General features: G+C 41.6%; 1 protein-coding gene across 1 annotated transcript in view; it reads right to left on the bottom strand.

Moving 5' to 3' along the window:
• Window positions 1-23,168, bottom strand: part of LOC124775782 (esterase FE4-like) — a 139,492-nt gene that overhangs the window by 32,241 nt on the left and 84,083 nt on the right. The window contains exons 5-6 of the mRNA XM_047250612.1: window positions 15,028-15,227; window positions 7,734-7,908 (exon numbers count right to left, since the gene is read on the bottom strand). Of these exons, the coding sequence (XP_047106568.1) occupies window positions 7,734-7,908; window positions 15,028-15,227 (375 nt within the window). The remainder of the gene's footprint in view (window positions 1-7,733; window positions 7,909-15,027; window positions 15,228-23,168) is intronic.

Raw genomic sequence — 23,168 nt, 5'->3', positions numbered from 1 at the left:
GTTCCCGACTGGTTTTAGGACGATTCAGTACACTGAACAGGTGCGACGATGTAATTTATTTAAGTCACTCGCGCCTCTTCAACTAAGGGCAAGTCACAGTGTACAATGTACTGAATCTAACCGACGAAAGGAGAAAATATAAATCTTTAGTCGATGGAGCAGATAAAATGGAACCCAAATGCTTAAGAAATCAAATTTACAGGACGATCAAAATGGCAAAGAACGAATCGTTCGAAAAAATGCAAGCATGTAGAAGCATGCATAACCAGGGGAGTCACAGGCACCACCTACAGAAAAATTAGAGAGATCTTTCGAGAAAAGAGGAGCGACTGTGTTAACCTACCTCGGATGGGAAACCAGTACTAACAAGGAACGCCTGAGAGAAACGTTGCAAAAGGCGAATGATGTTTAAGGTAATCGACGCCCCACGTATTTTCTACCACGCAACCACACTATTGGCTGTTAATTACAACAGGGAAGGACTACAGCTATCTGATCGATGGCGAGCACGGCTTGAGGCTATGGAGCGCAGCTGAACCGCTTAGTCGACGAGTAACTCACGACAATGCTACAGTGCTGGTGGTGTTAATCCAAAGTAGAGCAACGGCAACGATAAACAAAGCGAACATTGCAGTATGTCTACAACAACATTTCGTCAGAAAGGGACCCAAACAATTTCGCAGACTTAGAAAGAAGTGGCAAGTAAAATATTATCATTTCTGCAATACGAGTTAGTGTAATATGTGGTGTCGTATGTGCTCGACTGTGCGGACAGCGTACATGGGGAGTACAATGATCACGATGCATACTTAACAAGTGAAAGTGATATTGAAACAGGTGTTGAGCCATGTAGTTCATATCCTTGTCTGACAGATCCCTTCTGCAGTGAAAATCAGCGACGGACTATCTTTGTCCGAGGAGCGGGTATTAAACATAATTACTTGCATGGGAGATCATCCGCAGCATTGCAAAAAAAGAAAACAATTATGAACAGATTTCGAGTCCTCAGCAGTACAATTTACAGGATGTGATTAAATGAAACAACAGGTTACTGTTACCAGTCACTGTTTATTTATCTTCACGTCGCGTTTCGATGGTTTAAACCTCCATCATCAGGTGGATTTACATTTGTTAGTATGACATTTGTGTGTGTGTTGTGTTACGATTTTTTAGAGGAACTTGTGGCACTGTCTAGTGGAGAAAACGAAACACTATTTCAGAACATGGTTTTGGGTTTCTTTTGACAAAAAATTAAACGTAATCTAACGGTAAACATAAAATAAGTGAAACAGAGTACCTGCAGTGGTCACAGGTTGCTTTCGCTGCCGTAGCACATGAAATGTATACTGTCATACTATGTAAAGAAATATGGCGTCTGGAAACTATTGGGTGCAAGGATCGTATAGCAGGAGAGAAAACATTACCGCAAAGTGCAAACAATATACATCGTAACAACATTACTACAGAATAATTTTTTTAAGGATTGGGAGGTATTTGTTTTGAGGTGTCGAATACATGCGTTGGAATAAATACTTCAGGTGGTATATAAATCCGGTTTTGACAAGTTAAAATAGCTTAAACTTCATACTTGTTTATACAATAAGGTGAATGTTAAAAACTTTAAGTACAGCAATCAGATTGGCCACAGCGGTAAAATTATACATAAATAACAATTTTGATTGGGATTAATAGATAGATACGAAAGGCTGGAGGCAGAGGGAGATAAAGAGAAAGATCAAGTGAGAGGGAGAGAGAGGCTGGAAACAGTGAGTGTATGAGAGAAAACTTTGTGTGGCAAGGGGTCTTAAGATTATATCTGCCTTAAGATTATATCTGCCTACGGGTTGGGGTAATAGATGGTTAATGCTTTGAAATTTGTGCCAGTAGTTGATGTACATACAGTTTCAAGCTGACAAGGGGTACAAGCTGTTGGTGTGATGATATATATGTAAACGAGGTCAATATCTTGCACTCTTGGCAGCTGCCATAGTAACGTAGCAAAATATTTACGGTAAATATTATGGTAGATGTGTGTGTGTGTGTGTGTGTGTGTGTGTGTGTGTGTGTGTGTGCGTGTGCGTGCGCGTGCCCAATTTTAATAATGTAGGCCGTTGCTGAAAACAGAGATAATACTATTGTAAATATTGTCATTTTTGCCATTTAATATGGATTCAGATACTTTTGTTTGGTGTTTGTATATTAGGGGTGTTTCAAGGATGTCTTGTTTTCTGCCTTTTGGCTGAATGTGTAGGATGCTGATACTTATGTTGTTAACATGGTGTTTTGTTTCATGCAGGAGGGTGGCTATTGCTGTTGTGTGGTATTTTTCGTTTCTTAGTGTTGCCATGTGTTCTTTGAATCTGATCTCAAATGATCTGCCTGTCTGATCTATGTAGAAGGAGTCACAGTCCAAACATTCAATTTTGTACACACCTGTGTGATGAAGTGGGTTTCGTGTGCTGCTGCTATGGGGTAGTTTCCGTCCAACCTTGTTGTCTGTGGTAAAGGTTATGCTTATGCCTTTTCGTTTGAAGACATTTGCAAATCTGGTATGAAATGTTACCTAGAAAGGGGATTGTATGGAAGATGTTACTTTCTTTTTGTTTTTTGTGTTTTGATTGCTTTGCCATTACTGAATGTTGTGTGGTGTCTACTACGGAGCTGTTATAACGATTTGCAATAGCTTTATGTTTTATTATTTCAATTTCTTGATCACATTTGTCTTCAGAGAGTGTTAGTTGGGCAGCTCTATTGATCATGTACTGGAATGCTGCCATTTTGTGGGATGTGGGGTAGCAGGAGCAGTTGTGGATAGTAGTGTGACACCTCCAAATCCTTAAAAAAATATTCTGTAATAAAGTTGTTGCGATGTATATTCCCTGAACTCTGCGATAAAGTTTTCTCTCCTGCTATACGATCCTTGCACCCAATGTTTCCAGACCCCATATTTGTTTACAAAGTTTGACAGTATACATTTCATGTGCTACGGCAGCGAAAGGAACCTGTGACCACTGTAGGTACTCTATTTTACTTATTTCATGTTTACCGTTAGATTACGTTTAATTTTTTGTCAAAAGAAACCCTAAACCATGTTCTGAAATAGTCTTTCGTTTTCTCCACTTGACAGTGCCACAAGTTCCTCCAAGAAATCGTAACTCAACACACACACAAATGTCATACTAACAAATGTAAATCCACCTGATGATGGAGGTTTAAACCTTTGAAACGAGTCGTGGAGATAAATAAACAGAGACTAGTAACAGTAAACCAGATGTTTCATTTAATGTCAGTTAACAGTCACGGTAAAGCCTAACCTAAAATGTTCACATTTAAAGTTACAGGATGCGAATGATAATGACCTACGTTATCGACATCAAACTTTGCGCGACACAGATTACAGTGAATTAGAGGGAAGCAGTAGATGGTTGCATAACCTCAAACACAGTGCTATTGAAATGGAAGACGCAAGATAACGAAATTTCAAACAAAGCGTCAATTTGACGATGCATGCCGGCCGGAGTGGCCGTGCGGTTCTAGGCGCTACAGTCCGGAACCGAGCGACCGCTAATGTTGCAGGTTCGAATTCTGGGTATGGATGTGTGTGATGTCCTTAGGTTAGTTAGGTTTATTTAGTTATAAGTTCTAGGCGACTGATGACCTCACAAGGGAACCTCTCCATCGCACCCCCTTCAGATTTAGTTATAAGTTGGCACAGTGGATAGGCCTTGAAAAACTGAACACAGATCAATCGAGAAAACAGGAAGAAGTTGTGTGGAACTATGAAGAAATAAGCAAAATATACAAACTGAGAAGTCCATGTGCAAGATAAGCAACATCAAGGAAAATGTGAGCAAAGGAGCACCGTGGTCCCTTGGTTAGCTTGATCGGTTGCGGAACGAGAGGTCCTTGGTTCAAGTTTTCCCTCGAGTGATAATTTTACTTTATTTATTTTCTCAAAGTTATGATCTGTCCGTTCGTTCATTGACGTCTCTGTTCACTGTAATAAGTTTAGTGTCTGTGCTTTGCGACCGCACCGCAAAAGCGTGCGACCGTGCGATTAGTAGACGAAAGGACGTGCCTCTCCAATGGGAATCGAAAACATTTGATCGCAAGGTCATATGTCAACCGATTCCTCTACAGGAAAGCACGTCTGATACATTCTATACGACACTGGTGACGGCATGTGCGTCACATGACAGGAATATGTTGTCGTCCCACCTAACTTGTACACTTGGCGAATGGGTAAAAAGATTCTTCTACCTTACCCGATTTATGTTTTCTTGAGGATGTAATAATCACTCCCAAAAAGTGATGAAAACATAAGAGTTTGTCACATAAACTGAAAATGAAGAATAAAACTGTTCACTTGAGGGAAGACGAACCAAGGACCTCTCGTTCTGCAACTTCTCACGCTAACCACGGGACCACGGCGTTCCTTGGCTGAGCAAGTCCTTGATGTTGCCTATCTTAGACATGGACTACTCAGTTTGTATATTTTGCTTATTTTTTCATAGTTCCACACAACTTCTTCCTGTTTTCTCGATTGATCTGTGTTCAGTTTTTCAAGACCTATCCACTGTGCCAACTTATAACTAAATCTGAGGGGGGTGCGATGGGGAGGTTCCCTTGTCAGAAGTTAAATCGCATAGTGCTCAGAGCCATTTGAACCATTTTGACGATGCACAACAAACTGCGTAATCGGCCGGAAAATTTGTAGATGAGACGAACAAGCTCTTCCCATCGTTCAGCAAGGAATTTGTTTTCGACCCCGACCAATCGGGATTTGAAGAGGAAATGCATTTAAAAGAATTCCTGGAAATTAGATGTACGAAGAGAGCTCTGTCAAGATCAACTAATAGAAATGCCTTAATGCATTCGTATACAATTATGCCGAATGTTAATCTGGATGGTAAACTGGCTGGAAAGTTATTTATTGTGCTGCGAGAAATTGGAGCTGTTCCGCTGCATACGGTTCTTTCTCGTGTGCGTCGTCTTCCAAGTGCAGTAAGGAATATTTAAGTCACAGCAAGCAAGAGTGGGAATATGGGTGTAGAAGAACTGCAACTACGTAATGGGCACTGCTTTTGCCCAATAACTTGTCAAAATAAGTTCATTTTGTATGATTTCGGCTCTGCGTACAGAAATCATACTGATTCGAGTAGATTATCCCTCCTGAAAATGGTGTGACATTGCAGTTCATACGACCTGGAATCACGGGACAAATTCAGCCTCTGGAGTTTTTTTTTCTTACCTATAAAACATATTATTGCACTATCTGCAGCCACCCCTTAAAGTATAGACAGTTTCAAGGTAAGCTCTATGGCAGACTGTCTTGCATTCAGTAGAACGAAAAACCAGTCTAAGCCGTAAATTTTTGCTTTTTATTCATTCGATGTGTAGTTTCAGACAGAGAGCCATTTTTAAATCATCGTAACATAGTCGAAAATGGCATTATCGAAGAAGTCAAAAATGTGCAATGAACATTTACAGTGTAGTTTTCTGTATACACTGTAAATGTTCATTGCACATTTTTGACGTCTTTGGAAATGCCATTTTGGACTATGTTATGATAATTGGAAATGGTTTTCCACCCGAAATTAGTCATCGGATGAATGAAAAGTAAAAATTTGCCACATCGACTGGTTTCTCGTTCTACTGATTAACAGAAGTTGCCGACCCAAGATACTCCAGCATGCCGGAAATTCGTGTTCTGCATTCCTTTGCATGCCACCGCATTCCATCAGTTCTCACCACCCCGTTACACCAAAATCATTTTATATGCATTCTTTAAGAGCGGGTGCCCAGCTAAGCGTCCAAGGTGCGAACCTTTGTGATCGCTGTGGCGCTCCATTTTTCATTCGCTGTTCATGGTGCTAGTTAATGGTTTGTTTTGAACATTTCTAGAATGTCGACGATGTCCATTTCGTGAAGTGTAATACGTACATCTCATATAAGGTTGATCTCTGTATCTCTCGGACAGTCATTTTCTATCGTCGTCCTGATGCACATGGTGAATCATTAGCAGTTAATATTTTTCCTGTCATAATTGTTAACACACTTTCAAATGAGCCTTACTAAAGATTAAACTTGCAACCTCGCACTCAAGGGGTTCCTTGTAAGCAATAAGGGAACATGGAAAGGTGACTGGAATATATAGAAGTGCTACTCAAGGACAAAAAACTTGAAGGTAATGTCATAGACAGGGAAGACGAAGTAGATGAAAATGAGTTGGGAGATGTGATTTTGCGAAAAGAATTTGACAGAGCGCTGAGAGAGTTAAGTCAAAACTAGGGCCCTGGAATAGGCAACATATTCTCAGAATTATTGAGTGAGACATGACAAAACTATTCTACCTAGTGTGCAAGCTGTATAGGACATGTGAAATACGTTCAGACGTAAGGAACAGTGAAATAATTCCAATTCCAAAGGAGGTTATTCGCTGGAAGTGTGAATATTACCCAGCTATCAGTTAAATAAGTCATGGTTGGATAATACTGACATGAATTGTTTACAGGAGAATGGAAAAATCTGGCAGAAGTCAAACTTACGTAAAAGATCAGTTTGGGTTCCAAAGAAATGTTGAAACATGCCTACGAAACCTATGGTAAGGCAGATCTATAGTTATGTCATTTACACATTTACAGAAATCTGTTGACAGTATAAACTGGCACACACTCCTTATAATTCTAAAGGTAGCATGAATAAGGTACAGGAAACGAAACGTTACCAATAACTTCTACCGGAACCAGACTGCAGTTGCGAGTCGAAGGAGATGAGAGAGAAGGAGGGGTTCAGAAGGGATGTGAGAGGGTTGTCGCCTAACACCAGTGTTATTCAAGCTGTACGTTGACAAAGCTGTAGAGAAAACAATGACGAAATTAGGAGAGAGAATTGAAGTTCAGGGACAAGAAATAAAACCTTACAGGGATGCCAATGACGTCGTAATTCTGCCAGAGACAGCAAAGAATCAGGATGAAGAGAGTGTATAAGATAAACATAAAATCAAAACAAGTAAAGGGAATGTAGACGAATTAAATCAATTGATGGTGAAGGAATTAGATCAGGAAATGGGACAGTAAAAGAAGTAGATGAGCTTTGCTATTTAGACAGCAAAATAACGGATGATGTCTGAAGTGGAGAGGACTTACAATGTCGACTGACTATAGCGTGAAAGGGATTTCTGAGAAAGAGAAGTTAGTTAGTTAACATCTAATTTAAATTTAAGGGTTAGGGCGTCTTTTCTGAATGTATTTGTCACGAATGAAGACTTGTATGTAAGTGAAACTTGACGTTAAACAGTTCCGACAAGAAGAGAATGAAATGTTTTGAAGCGTGATGCTATAAAAGAAAGTATTAGCTGGGCGGATCGAGTAACTAATGAGCAGGAAATGAAAAAAGCGATTCATACCACAGCTTGAGTAAATGAAGGGATCAGTTGGTAGGACGTAACCTGAGGCATGAAGGAGTCGTCGATACGGTAAACAGAGGGAAATTTGGGGGAAGGGGGGGGGGGGGTTAATAATTGGAGAGAGAGACCAAATGATGAATACAGTAAGCAGGTTGAAATAGATGTGTGTTGCAGCTGTTATTCGGAGATAAAGAGGCTTGCACAGGATAGAGTAGCGTGGAGAGCTCCATCAAACCGGTCATCGGACTGCAGACCACATCATCAACAATGTTTACAGTTTGAAGTATTGGGTGTTGTCATCTAAAAGGAGTATGTGAATCCTTACCAAACGAACCGTGAATTTGGGCAACTAGTTCGAGGTCCGTAACTCCCGACATGTACGGGACGTGATTGTAGCGACCTTCAGCCACCAGCCGCCATGGTTCCTCTGTGAGAAAGGCTGCTTCGTGATCCGGTTCGACACTGGGTGCCCAGACGCATGTAAATAAACTCAGTCTGTCCTGTCATTGAGGAAAGATAAATTATTTTCATGTACACATGCACAATTTCAAAGTAAATTTAACACGTTACAAAAAAATTAAACAACAGAGGTATTATAAAGAGGTTAAGCAACATTATAAAAGAAATTATGTTCCAAAATTCTTGACTTTAAGGCGTCACATGTCAAAAATTATGTGCAACGTGCAGCTCATTACATGAAACACTATTATAAATGAGACACTTCTACTGCTGTAAAACTATTCACTGCTTGCAATTAACATTTTTATATGCGAACATTACATCTTCTAAAGTAGCATTGAGTATATTAATAGGATCACATTTTTATAATCGGTACTGCTATGTTTAATAACACTTGTATATTAATCCACTTGTATACTATCTGAAATGTTGATTGCAGCGAGTCCTGCAGAAAGGATTCGCTGGAATGTGTATGATAGGAGATGTGCTTTCAGTTCTCCAAGTTGAAATAAATCCATAAAGAAATGAACGAAATGGTACAGGAGGTCATTTCCCTCTGCTTGATATATCAATGTTATACTGCACGCTCGACCCCACACTTGAAGACTTCCAGCTGGCCATCGGACTGCAGACCACATCATCAAAAATGTTTACAGTTTGAAGTATTGGGTGTTGTCACGCCAAATCAGCTCTTTGTATATCACGTCCAAGCTACCATTTCCGTTGCAGATCTCCTGGAAAGTGGGAGACAGATGTTCCTCACGGAACACTCAAGTTCATCTCCTTATCTATGGGGTCAATGTCCACCAGGGTAAATGTTATGAGGCAGTTTTTCTCCTTGCGTTCAAGGTGATGGTTCAATGTCCTTTCTGAGAAATTGTCCGTTGTTCCCTACAAGTCAGCCACTTTGCTTCATTGTTCTTATTAATGATGTATCATAATTTATTTTCTAATTTTTGTAAGTAATGACAAATCACTTTTCACCTTATTGGTAACCCAATATAATGATTCATCACTCAAAAATAATTTTCTACAACAGCCCAAAAAATTCCATCATGCTCCGGGTCTTACTAACCATCAGACTGACTAATGACATGTTCTGTGTTTACAATAAAGCAAAGTCAGTTCTTCGAATATTATCTGCGTCGAACATTGTTTCCATATGCTATGTGTTTTAGTATATAAATACACACACGCGAGGGAGAGCTTGTACTCGTATCTCTGGTCACTACAATAGTATAGTGCTGGCAGTATTAGGTGATGACCGCACATCGTTAGCAGTGTGACAGACTAACTCGAATCATAAGTTTCGTAGTTAGTAGTGGTGGTCAGCTTTAATAGGAAGGATGTAACTGCTGCTCTACCGATATAGATGGCCTGTCTGTTTGGGAGGGTTAGCTGAAAGGCTGACTCCCTCGCGGCAGCAGCGCGTGTTGCTGTGTTGCGGCTTGTAGCTGGGGACCATAGAAGGCGGTGGTAGCTGGGACGTGGCTCTGGTAACTTCATACCTGGTTCAGCTGGGAAACAGAGACGACATTGGCTCCGGGCAGCCAACACCGAGGTTGTAAGCATTAATAGCGAGAGTCCCAGAAGAAATTGTTTGCTTGTTTTTTAAATAAAATGTCTGCCTCCTAATGTATTCCTGTCTTTGTGGTAGAGGGAGAAAACTTCAGCAACGTGTTGTGTGTTTATGGCCTGTAAAGTGTCACATGGCTGCAGAAAAACTGCTAATTACAACCGTTATTTTGTAAGTACACAGTAATGTCCTGGTTACAGACTCCTCTTAGGTGACTTTATTGTGTCCAGACCATTGTTTTTAGCACACTTAAGCTTCAGATTATATACATCAAATCTATATTAAGTATTAATTTCTAAGACCAACAGTAGACTGTCATTTGTTTAAAAGTAGGATATTCGTATAAATTGTGTAAGTAATGCACTACGATATCTGTTACACACTTAGAGTTTCGTATTTAAGACTCTGAAAAGTGAATGTTTTGGAAAATCAACTAAATTGTAACAGATAACCCTAAATTGGTAGATAAAAATGGAAGAAGACGGTAATACTTTGCAGAAATGTCTCTGGGCTTCATAAAAAATGTAAATGTCGTGTGACTAGGGCCTCCCGTCAGGTAGACCGCTCGCCAGGTGCAAGTCTTTCGACTTGACGCCACTTCGGCGACTTGCGCGTCGATGAGGATGAAAATGATGATGATAAGGACAACACAACACCCAGTTCATGAGCGGAGAAAATCTCCAACCCAGCCGGGAATCGAACCCGGGCCCTTAGGATTGACAGTCTTTCGCACTAACCACATTTTTTTAGTTTTTTATTTTATTTTATTTTATTTTATTGATCTCATTTTGTTATATATTGTTCGTTGAATTTGTTCGGGGCAGACGTCCAATGACACCCGTTTAGGTTCTTCGTTGATCTGTTCACTCAGTTTTTTATTACAGAGAGTAGCTAACCCTCTGACGGAACACGCTGAGCTACTATGCCGGCATCACTCAGCTACCGGGGGCGGACTCTGCGGTTAATAATAAACTGCAAGCAATTGCATTAAAGGGTGAGTCACATGACAGAACACGAGTGAGGTTACTGACTGATGGTTAGTAATGGGCCTTCCACTACGGTGAATAGAACACAAGTGGTCAGTCATTCTGATGGCTAGTAAGCGCAGGAGAGTGGTAGGGCTCTTTCTGGGCTGGTAGAGAAAATCATTGTTTTGGGTAATAAATCACTATAATTGGGTTATAAATAATGGCGATAAAGTGACAGGTCATTAATAATGGTGATAAAAGTCATATGCCATTAATTACACTAATTGGACCGTAAATTATGACAGGTCATTAAGGCTAAGAGGCCAACTAGTAGGGACATTGAAGACAAGAAATTTACCTCTGGACATTGACCCCAGAGATAAGGAGGTTATATTGATTTTAGATGATCTTGGCTGTTTCCAGACGAACATTGGTTCCCTACTCCCGAGTTTGTGTTAAAAGACTCTCTTCATCTATCTTGTAACTCCTGCTGTCGCTACAGCTTCACTTACATCGCCATAACGTGAAGGCACCATGCATCCAACAGATGGTTATAAATTTCTGTACCAGCTGCATCACGTTTAAAATTCTTAGGAAAAATTTCCTGCACTTTTTTCTTTCCTTAGGAACTGTAAAGAATCGTACACACTAGTACAACAAACGACAGCCAGTGGATTTAGCCAAAAGTTGGTCGTCAATACACTGAAGTTCAGCCTCTCATCCACACCAAACCAAGGGATTGATTCCAAGGGTTTCGGCCGTGTGGAATCGCAGTTGGCTCTAACAACTTGTCGAGGTTGCTCCCCATTTTCCTGTTGCTTTAAAGTAGCATTTCAGTCACAATTTCACTGCCAGATTTTATGAGGGAAGGAGAGGTTTTAGCAATCGTCGCACGCATAGCATTTATTTTACTGCAAGAAGCCGATCATGAGAAAAAGGAGCAGAAGGAACGAGCCTGGTGGTCGACCTGTCCTTTACTGGAAAAAAATTAATGTCTAACCCTAAAAATCGGTGTGAATATCGGCTATTTCATATTTTTCCAAAATAAAAGCTGCAGATTTCTTATTATAGATTTGTGTAGCACCTAAAATTTGCAAAGATGACGACTCTGTTAGGAGAGATGTACCTACAGCAGAAAGACTAATAGTCAGTTTGAGGTATTTAGCTACTGAGGATTCAGACGTCAGCTTAATGTGCACCTTTAAAATATCAAAACAGCTCGTCTCTAAGACTGTGCGTGAGGTTTGTTCAGGCATCACTCAAAATCTACAAGAATATATTAGAGTAAGTTCACAGAGAACAGATGTCAATAAAGACTCCACTTCCTTTTTCGCATCATGCACGTTACTAACAACTCCCTTATTTCTCTAGAATCGTCTAATCTTTCCAATTTTTTTTTTATCATCGCAGTCCGTAAGGTCCCGTAGACGTTCCCCTTCACGATGTCAGTTTTCCACTCCATACCCCAGTGCTTTTAAGCACCATAAATACAGACCCGTTCAACAAGCACAACAAATCGCTACTGTACGTAGAAACATTCGACGTGGCGTTCACACTAGGAAACGCGTCCCCAGGTCAACTCACCGACAACACTTTGACATTACCGGCGGCTCTCCGAGCCGCAACCAGGGCCAACCGTTTCGTTGGCTCCGATCTGCCGCCTGTACATACCAAGTAAATCTCGGCGAACGAAGCGGTTGGTTGTTGTTCGTTGGTGTTCAGTTGCCTAGTTCGTACATGCAACATAGCTACAACGAAAGGTAAAAGTAATCACACTGCACTATATATTCTGAACGGCAGTGGATATCGATAGTCTGATACACAATTCCTTAGTGCCTGCACCGAACACACAGAGGCGTAATGGGGTATGTAATTTCTCAGAGGAATAAGTTTTGATTAGTATGCAATGAAATCAAAACACTACAAAAGCGTGAAACGTATCTTGCGACTAGTGTTCGTAACTCTATTCATATGCCGGCTTGCACCGGGAGTAAATGTCGTTTGCTGCAGACACAGTAGCTGAAAGACCTCACAGTGAGTCAGTGAGGTGTTACAAGGAAAAACTACAATCGGAAGGACGCTGTTCATAGTGTGCTTCATAAGAAAAAGTAAACTTTTCAGCTGCTGGCAGTATGGCTATTAGAATTAAACATTCTGTACAACAAGTGTTTAATTTTTTTCGTTACAGCTCATGACAGAAATAAGTTTTATCGTTTTGCGTGTTGGTACTCCAGTCCTTATGGGTTTATATTCCGATTGCCATTTTTTGTTTTGAAGTTCATGTTGTGAAGTTGAATCTACGTAATTGAATTTTTGGGCTGTGTTGTGAATGTGAGTTGTTGACTAACTCTACTGTATCATTTAAACATAGTGCACATATTTACAAATGCAGAGTATGCGGATGCAGGAGTTGTACGTGTTCTGAAAATAGAAACGCTACTGCTGTTTGTAGACAGTACGGTAGACGGTTGCTTAACTGCGGAATACCGGATTCTAAAGCGTTTTCACTATAACGTTTGGGACTGGTTCAGAGCCCAGCAATCATATCTCATCTAAAAGTACAGATTGAACAGAGGGTGAATGATGTAGACGACATTATTCAGCTGCGAGAACGTAGTCGTTGAACAAGCACACCAAGACTTTCTGGGTGCATCGGAGTGTCACACACAAGAATGTGACGGATATTACACACGCACAGCCGCTATCCTTATTATTTACAGCCGATTCAACACCTTCGAAAAGCAGATGAAGGTAGACGTTGGAATTGTGTCGTTGGCTAATACAAAGTGTCCAGTAATCCCGCTAATACTGCTGACTAATGAAGCAGCTTACACCCCTGTCAGTTCAGTACCACTCGTGATTCAATTCGGTGATCCAATGATCGTGATTCAATTCGGTGGTCCAATGAAACGCCTCACATTCTCGTGGAGACACACTTTGCAGAACGCTTCTCTGCAAATGTATGGTGCGGTATGATATGTGACTGGGCCAGTTATGTTACCGCATCGTTTTACATGATGATGTTATCTCGACTTTCCTGAAAACAAGTTTCCATCACGGCTGGAAGAGGTTTCTATGGCTGCTAAGATACATATGTTCTTCAAGCATGACAGGGACCCTGCACATTCAAGTCGCCAGGTGACACCTCATGTGAACGTAACATTCCTCGGAAGGTCGATGGGCAGAAATAGTCTCGTTTCTTGGCCACCAAGGTCGCCGAACCAAACCGTTTTAGATTTTTGCCTGTGAGTATGGTTGAAATTGGAGGCCTGCAAAGAACACATTAACACAAGAGACGAATTGATATTTCGGAATATGAATGACAATAGCCTCATGGAACAACGCCAAGACGTCCTCAGAAATCAGGGGAATTCGAAAGTGCACTGAAGTCGAATGAATTTTATAGATCAGTTTTCATCTTAATCACTTACCTTTCCTTAACACCTTATGCGAGTATTTGTTTGAACTACATTCTAACAGCTGTATCTCTGTATCAAATAAAAACTGAACACTTGTTGTATGGAATGTTTCATTTGAATTAATCTAAAATATTTACTATTCCTCCTGAAACATTCTGTATATGTTAAGCTACAGGAAATCTGGAGACCAAGATAGTACTTTGGTACCTTAATCAAGTTCCTCCAGTCATTTTCGAACGTTGCTATATGACCCGGAGAATTATCGTGCAGTATGATCCAATTATACTTGGGGTAGACCGTCATATAGGACCAAGAGGGAGACGTCAGAGCATGGACTCCTGTGCAGATGATTGAAGAGTGTGTTCTGCGTGGGTTAGTGAACACAAAGATCGCCATGATATAACTTTACAAACTATAACCTTCGCAGCAGTATCTCGTATTCTTCGAGTAAGGGTTTTTGAGTGAATTTTCTAGAAGTTGTGGCCAACGTCCAGTGCACCAGGAAACATGACTCTACCGTCAACATAGATGTCAACTAGCACCAGCCGCTTTATTTCGATACTGATTTGCAACTTAAAGACTTCGGAGCGCCATACATAGCATATTCACTGTATTATTGTGGTTGGCACGAATGTGGTTGCCCCTACTAACTCAGTCAGTTGTTCCGCTATTCATATCCTTGACGGGCCGTTTCTAGTCGATGTTCGTTTCCGCTGTCAACAACGATCACTTAAAGTGCCGGCACTAGTCCAGTCACGTTACGATTTCATCACAGACTTGCAAAAAGAACACAATCACCGCCATTTAATAAATATCACCTATGCCCCCTCAGCCCTATGTTCAACGACTTGTCACTTATATCGACAATGACAACAGAGAGTACTATGCTTGCATCCCTAAGTTCAACGACTTGTCACTTATATCGACAATGACAACAGAGAGTACTATGCGTGTGGAAAACTTGTAGATCTTCTTACACAACTGTTGCACTTGAACACCTCACCTGATACAAGCCTTGAACTTAGCGGTGATCAAACCTAGAGGATAAACTATCTGCTCGATAGTGTATTACCTATTGTTACAACCTGTTCAGCCAATGTTAATAATAGGAATACCTTCTCCTTGCGATCACACTCAGCGCTAAATAAATATGTTCCTTTCTGACGTAAGCTCATTTAACTGACTATAAGTACATACCTCCTCTGACAGAGCTTTGTCACTGCCTTGTGCGAGGGTGCGTCCATCCACGGTTTTGAGAAAGTCTACGAGATCTGAGGAGTTCTGCCCCGAATATCCCAAGTAGTTCGCGAAGCGTATTGCTCTGTCTGTTGCGTTTTTGGAGAAAGCCCAGGGGTTCAGCGCTGACCCGCTCATTGCTATGGCGTTCTTAAAGAGACCTGGGAAGTAACATTGGTGTGGATTAGTCATAGTGCAAACTTAACATTAAAGTATAAATACCTCTAGACTAACATAAATGAAAATTATATTATTGCGATTCTAAAGGAATGGCATTATATGCATTCTCCAGGAATTCCGTAATTCATATGCAGTAGAATGGCAAATTGTTTGAACTGAAGACAGCAAATGAACTGTGTGCTCTTAATATACTGTCAACTTTCACAATTTCGTTCTTTGGTTAAAGCGGCTTATGGAGTAAATCAAATTATCTCGGTGAACGTATATATCAATATACTGCATGTATCGAAAACCGAGAGAACCTTAACTTCTTTCAGTGAATTAAACACATATCACACTAAGTATTTTTATGGAGCAAGAAGTGTGTATAATGCAAGATAGAAAGTCTGGGATGTGTTTCAAGCATTTATTATACATTAGTACACCGTCAAATTTCAGACGCTGTCTGTGACATTAAATTGAAACATCACGAAGGCGTATTGCAACAAAGGCCAAACTGGATATCCAAATGATTAGAACGTCAACGAATTTGCACAAAGTAATTTAACGTTATCTACATTTACTACATGTTTTTATATTATTTATTTGCAACTTGCTTCATTACAGTATTTGTAATACTACGTGTTTAGGTTTAATTTTCATACAAAATGCATATGAAACAAGTCTAATTATAACGAATTACAATAGCAAGAGTGAAAAGTATACCATTAATTATAAACACAATAGTAAATTTCTGTGTTTTTAAGCTTTTCAGGTAGAGCAATATTTAACATCAAGGAACATTGTTATTCATAATCCGGGAAAGGTAGTTGCATTACAAAATTTAAGTATTTGAGGTACAGCTTCAGAAGAGCTGCTCCATATACGGGATTGGTGAATCCCTTCTACGTAGTATTCTTCCTTAGTTCGTGTCTCTCATCATTCAGTTCACTGCACACTCGTAAAACATTATCGACTGTTCGACCACCCTCTGTGCATGATAGTAAGATATTAATTTTCCATGTCTGGTTAACATTTTTGTAAGATTAGATGACTACGATAACTTTATAGTATGACGATCTCGAACAATCGGTAAAGAGCTTTTGCTATCGCCTCTTTTGTAGTTTCAACCATCCTATTTCCCGTTTTTCTTTTGTTGTTCATATTATTCTCTTTTGATCACAAATGGAGGAATTCTATTGTAGAGACGTGTCGCGTTTCCTCCAGCTGCTTGTTTGGCAAGTGCGCCAACCAAATCATTCTCAGGAGTTCATATACGGGGCTCTGTCCATTCGACGTTAATACACCATTTCGTATGATGCAATACTCTAATTTTGGTTTTGATCTCTTCTGTCAAAAACACTCGTGTTCAGAAAAATCTGAATACCTTGAACGATTAGACATAGGACGTCCACATTTATAGGACATGAACATTAGTATGTCCTGCAGAAATGATTAGCAAATGATATGCAAATTGATTAAATTTATCAATTAATCACCCCCGCCCTCGACCACCCCCACCCCCAACCACCCCCACCCCCGCCCCTAACCAATCCCCACCCCCACTCCCGGATGAATCACTTATTTTTCTCAGCCTGCACGTAGGTCCCACCTCTTCCCCCCCTCCTCACCCTCTCCATCCCCCAGCCTACCCGATTGGCGGGAATTTCGAGTTTAGGGAGAACTTCGAATTTTGGCGGGAATTTCTTTCTCCCAGGGCTGTGCTGACGTCCAACCCCACCCGCCACCCGGGAATTGGCGGGAAATTAAAATTGGTGACACTCTTTCTGGGACTTGAACCCTGATCCTCCTGCTGCACTGAAAGCCCAATTGCATTCCCCCCCCCCCCCCCCGCCCCCCCCCCCCCCCCCCCCCGTAACACCATCATACGACTAGAGGCACTTGGAATTGACGGGAAATTAAAAATGGCGGTGCATTTTCCGGGAATCTAAGCCTGATGCTACTGGATGGAAAGCCCAAGTGCACCTCCCTCTACACATGGAAACTGTCCAGATGCAGGAGAGGAAGGTTAGATTAGTGTACTTCGTTTTGATCGGGTAACTGACGCAAGGATCAGGCCTAATTACGCAATTAATGATAAAGATCAGACCTAATTACACAACTCTACACATAGCGCTACACAAGGACGGCATAAAAATGCAGTACAACTCAAAAATTGACGATACCGTGCAACTGGTGTTATCCTGCTCGGAAAAAATTTCGCAGTACCACTCGAAACTGACAGATATTCAAACTTTACCCTTCACCTACAAGTTGGCGGGAAAAGGGCAGGGGTGTAAGGTACTACTCTTTTTGGCAGGAAATACGTTCCACTGACGAAATGCTGGTGTTGGACAAAGAGGAGTTTAAAAAGTGTGTTGCCTGTAAGCATACAGTATCTATCGCTTTTTGACATCAGAGTTCGCTACAGACACCCGCACAAAAACCAGTCTGCAGCATACGTAATCGAAGCCAATACACACTATCGCAAATGATAAAGAAAAATGCGTCACTGCTCTAATCACACTTCGAAATTGTCGCGAAAAAACCAGCACTTGTAATGAATGGGTGCTAATGCACCACATATACTGGGGAAAATCGTCATTCTAAAAGACCGCAAGGGAAGGCGGGGGGGGGGGGGGGGGGTAGTTGAACGTGCATTCTCCTCGATGTACAATCACAAGCTGCCAAACTGCCAATAATGAATGGGTGCTAATCCACCACATATACTGGGGAAAATCGTCATCCTAAAAGACTGCAAGGGGAGGCGTGGGGGGGGGGGGGGGGTAGTTGAACGTGCGTTCTCCTCGATGTACAACCACAAACTGCCAATAATGAATGGGTGCTAATGCACCAAATATACTGGGGAAAATCGTCATCGTAAAAGACTGCAAGGGGAGGGGTGGGGGGGTGGGTGGGGGGGGGGGGTAGTTGAACGTGCATTCTCCTCGATGTACAATCACAAGCTGCCAAAAACCGAAGCCCTCTCACCTTCCATGACCCCTACCCCTCTGCCTCCCACCCTCTATCCACCTTGGGGGAGGACACGTGCTTCTTAAAACGGCCAGATGCTCTGCAGAGCGTCTTGTGCCTCCACTGCCGCCCCCTCTGCAGTTGCCAGCCACACTTGGCCCTCCGTAGATGCGTGTGACACGTGGCCTGCCTTGAGGCGGCACCACTAGCATAAAAAGGAAATTTACCAGCACACCCTGCCCATCCAGAGAACACCCAAAATGGCTATTTCAAAAGTCCACTGCTTGCGAAACAGGAAACCCCTTCTGCCTTAAGCGAGTGCAGCCTCACACCACAGTGCCTTCAGTACAAAGCGCGTCGCTGGCATCCCTCAGAACGAAACCATGGCAAATGACTGCTATCCCGACCGAGCATTGTTTGTCTAAAGAGAGAGCTGTGGTCTCTTAAGGAACTCGCCCGCAGCAGCTGCCGTTCTGCGCTGGACTGCTGAACATCAACATGACTCCTATAATAAAGCTACTATGAGAAAAGGAAAGCAGAATCACGACAACAGTAAATGTCCTCTTTCCACAAAAATAGGCAAAGTAAATTTTCTTTTAGTTTTATGAGCAAAATCGGTATAGTTTTTATTTTCGACTGCAAGACACAATTCGCATCTCATTATTTTGTAACGTCCAACGAAGTGCACCGCCACCGATCACAGATTATTACCAGAGATATGTCCACTATGTATTAAAGCAGGAAAAAAAACTTCGACTGTTTTCTGCAAATATTAACGATAAATGGAGAATGCCCTCTTTATCCCGAAACCGTCATCAGAGTAAAGAAAAAGAGAGAATTTAAACTCCGAATAAAAAACATCTATATTCAGCTTTTTGAACAAATTACACAACCTGAGAGCTTCTGTCGCGTTCAGTGTCTGTAAATAAATGTCATGCACATGTGTCTTACAAACACTTCATACAATCTTCCACACCATTGGCTTGCATGTCGGGAAAAGAACACATTCGACAACAAGAAGCTATAATTCAAGAGGATGTAGCTGTTTTGTACACTGTGGAAGGTCCTGTTTTACCAGTGCATTGTATTGTATTGCATGGAGCTGGGGACCTAAAAACAATGCGGAGGCTTCGTCCTCGCCGTAGCCCTCAGTGGTTCACAACCCCACAATAGGCTACAGCAGTCCACTCACCCCACCGCCGCCCAACACCGAATCCAGTGTTATTGTGCGGTTCGGCCCACAGTGGACTCCCCAGGGAACGTCTCACACCAGACGAGTGCAACCCTAATGATTGCGTACTAGAGTAATTATGGTGTACGCATACGTGGAGAAAGTGTATGTGCATCAATCGCCGACATAGTGTAACTGAGGCGGATTGAGGAGAACCAGCCCGCATTCGCCGAGGCAGATCGAAAACCGCCTTAAAAACCATCCACAGACTGGCCAGTACATCGGACCTCGACACTATTCCGCCGGTTGGATTTGTACCGGGGACCAGCATGCCTTCCCGCCTGGAAAGCAGTGCGTTAGACCGCAGGGCTAACTTGGCGGTCTTGCTATATCATAGTAGCATTTACGAAACAAATTGTGAGAGCCTGTCTCGCCCTGTGTAGGTGAGATATTGAAGTTTCGTTAAAATATATCGCCGCAACGATAAAAAAGAAAAAAGAAACACTTGTCAAGAATCATTCCATGATGGTTCTAGACATCTCTTCCACCCGCCAGGCCGCAAGTAATTAATATCAGTTAGACAGGCTAATTAATTAAATTGATCATGAGTCACTTTGCATGGCAAGCAATTTTTTTTTTTTTTCAAGAGTCGGATTACACTCACCAGGTAGTTCAAATGGGAATCCGTGGAGGGAAGATGATGTTTTTTTTCAAGGAACACTATTGAGAAACGACATTTGAAGCTGACCGCAGAGGGAATCTACAGCGCTATTAAAAATACAATCGTAGCGACTATGTTACTGTCACCCTGGATAAAAAGCTGTCTTGAGTCTACAGACACACGCGAATCGCTGATAGCATTATGCTTTTGGGTAAAATACTGTATGCGATTTGGAATCAAGTCTATCCATTCTACCACATACTTGCGTTGGATTCCGTAGAGATGTCTTAATAATTACATACACTAGTGATCATATTCCTGCCACTCTCATATCCCGAAATGAGTCACCTTTTTCGAACCTATCTTCTAAGGGTGCCATACAGTAAAATTCCAGTGCTGTTTTCTAGACAGTCCCTCTGCATCTTGGTCGTGATCGACATCGCTTCCAGACAGCTACCACATCACATGCTGGTAGAAATAAAACACAGAGGCGATGTTTCTCAATGACAAAAATGTGGAATACATCGCAACATATGGAAACCAGAAGAGTTTGCGGTATCGTACAGCGCTTCCAACAGCTATTCGAGGGTGATGACCTGTACAGTTAATCTCATATTCCCTATCGACAGGGTAGGGATGTCTCGGTACTCCATTTCGAAAAGCAATGTTCTTTCATTTTGCTCTCCGGTACATGATTTCTTTTTCAGTGTTGACCATCGTTGGGCGGTGCTGTTCACAACACACATGACGTAGCACAAATAAAAAGAGTTACTGTTGTATTATTGGTGAAAAAAACAAAAACATGTGAAAGCCATCGTAGCATATGGAAATAGGACGAGACTGTAGCAATGAGGAACGCTTCCAGACAACTGTATTAAGGTGATGACCTATACATTTAATCCCATGTTCCACAGCGACAAGTAGCAGATAGCTGGGGTTCCACCATGACTCCCTCCATTATGCGGTAATCAACAGCATACTCAGTGGAAGGTCTGGAAGAGAAAGTCACCATTGATATGGCGCAATGTACTGTAATACACACCAGTTGATAGCGAGACCAATTTCAGCAATTTTACCCAGAAGTTGGAGAGAGAAATACTACCACATTCTGCAACCTGTGTAGCAACTTGTAATCGGAGCTCCAGCAACCATGTACGATGTGTAAGGTCAGCGCCAAACGAAGCCTGCTCTTGCAACACGACACGGTATAAAAGACAGTACGAACAGTTATGGTACTGTTTTCTATTGGGAAAATTAGGAAGGCTCAACATCATACAGGGTCTGCAGTTCGAAGCAGATCCGCGTTCCTCAGGGTCCTTGCAGATGTACCATCCAAACATCCTATAATCGTTATTCTGCACCATCCAGCAGAGAAAAATTATGAACAATAGAAGCTCTGCTAATTTCATCTGATAGATTTTTACTGTATCTGTCTCTTCTGATATATCGAAAACTAATACCGTCTATATGCTGGCATCGAGCATATGTGGCGATCCTATTACATATACAGGTATTGATCCATTGGAGCAGATGGCCAGTGATCGTCGCTTGCACAGACTGGTGTAAAGTTTCATCGCCTGTACTGTACGAGGTCCATATCCCACACATTATCAGCCACAGGAGAGGGTCCCTGTTTCGTTGTTTGATACACCAATTTTTCTGCTATAACACGCTTTGTACACTGTCATACACTTTGTTTCTTTCAGCCACGACCTCGACGTCTGTGTCAGGTTCTAAACTGACATTAATACATTTTGTCCATTGGCACGCCCCCCAAAAAAATATCGCACGGTGTAAATCATGTTGTTGCTGCTGATCCCACAACATACCCACACACTCGGTGACCGAAATAAAAGACAGTCATATCATAAGGAAATTGGTAGAGTTCTGAGGTATTGTGGATTGTTTCCAAACTGCTGTCTGAATGTCAATGACAACCTCTACATTTAAACTCATCATTGACAGTGATGGGATAGCTGATGGCCCTGTGTTATGTTTGATTGATTCATCATATTGCTGCCATGTACGCATTAGCCATCCTGTGAAGTTGTTGCCCCCTCCACCAAGATTCTTTCTCTGCCTCAAACAAGTGATGTCGGTCAATCGTTATGTGGTAATCAAAAGCATACGAGCGAACGGTTGGGATGCAAAAGACACCGTTAATGTACTGTAATAATAAGCATGATAGTTGATAGCGCGATCAATTTTAGCAATTTTATCGTAATTTCAACACCGACAAGTGACACGGCAGGATGCTTACCAATTTCTATAACATCGCTAAATAGACCCTCCCCTACTTTACCAGTACCATCGCGAATGTAAATAAATGACTGTGCAGAACGTCCATTCATTGTTTGTATTGTTTATTCTCAAACATCTAAATCATCAAAGTATACTAGCACCTCAATCATAGTCATAATTTATTATCTTTCTCTATGCGGATGGGAGTCACAGGGTATTCTCGCATTCTTAGGATAAAGTTAGAGACCGAAAGATATACTCTCATTGTCTTCGACCAACACTCGCTGCAGCTGACCAGAAGTAGACCGCTACATTCCATGTTTCGTGTAGGAACAGTGCGAAACAAGGCTGTAACTGCTCTCCCGCACCCATCCAAGAGCACAAGAGTTCTGCAGATCCTCGATCGTCGAGGAGGTTAGCACCCCTTATCGCCGTTCAGTAGATATGAAACTGTAGAATATTGCCTCGACGGAAAATAAAAGACTGTTTCCCCTGTTCCTAGTGTTTCCATCCCAACGTTTTCCCGTATTTTCTTGCTACTATATATTCGTTCCCATGTGCAAGAATCGTTCTGCACTAATCAGAAGACATGCAAGTACTCCATCAATTTCCCCACATTTCAGCGTAATTTTCTCTCAATTTATACGTGTTTCCGTAATTTTATCGATTTTATGTAACTTCTATCCATGCGATCATGACATCACTTCTCGTTCTGTGTTCTAAAATTGCTTGTAAATGTAGTACAGCTGTCAATACATAGCCCAAATGCAATATTTTTCTGATTGGGTGGCATAATATATTCAGGATACATCATTTTATTTTCCTTTCTTTAGGCTCCAAAAGCATATTTTTCGGCAGAAGCTCCATTCAATGCGATGGCCTTACGCCTCATTACTG

This window comes from Schistocerca piceifrons, chromosome 2 (genome assembly GCF_021461385.2).
Source record: "Schistocerca piceifrons isolate TAMUIC-IGC-003096 chromosome 2, iqSchPice1.1, whole genome shotgun sequence".
In the NCBI taxonomy this organism is placed as follows: Eukaryota; Metazoa; Arthropoda; class Insecta; order Orthoptera; family Acrididae; genus Schistocerca; species Schistocerca piceifrons.
The sequence above is the reverse complement of the archived record's forward strand: the minus strand, read 5'-3'. Positions and strand labels throughout refer to the sequence as shown.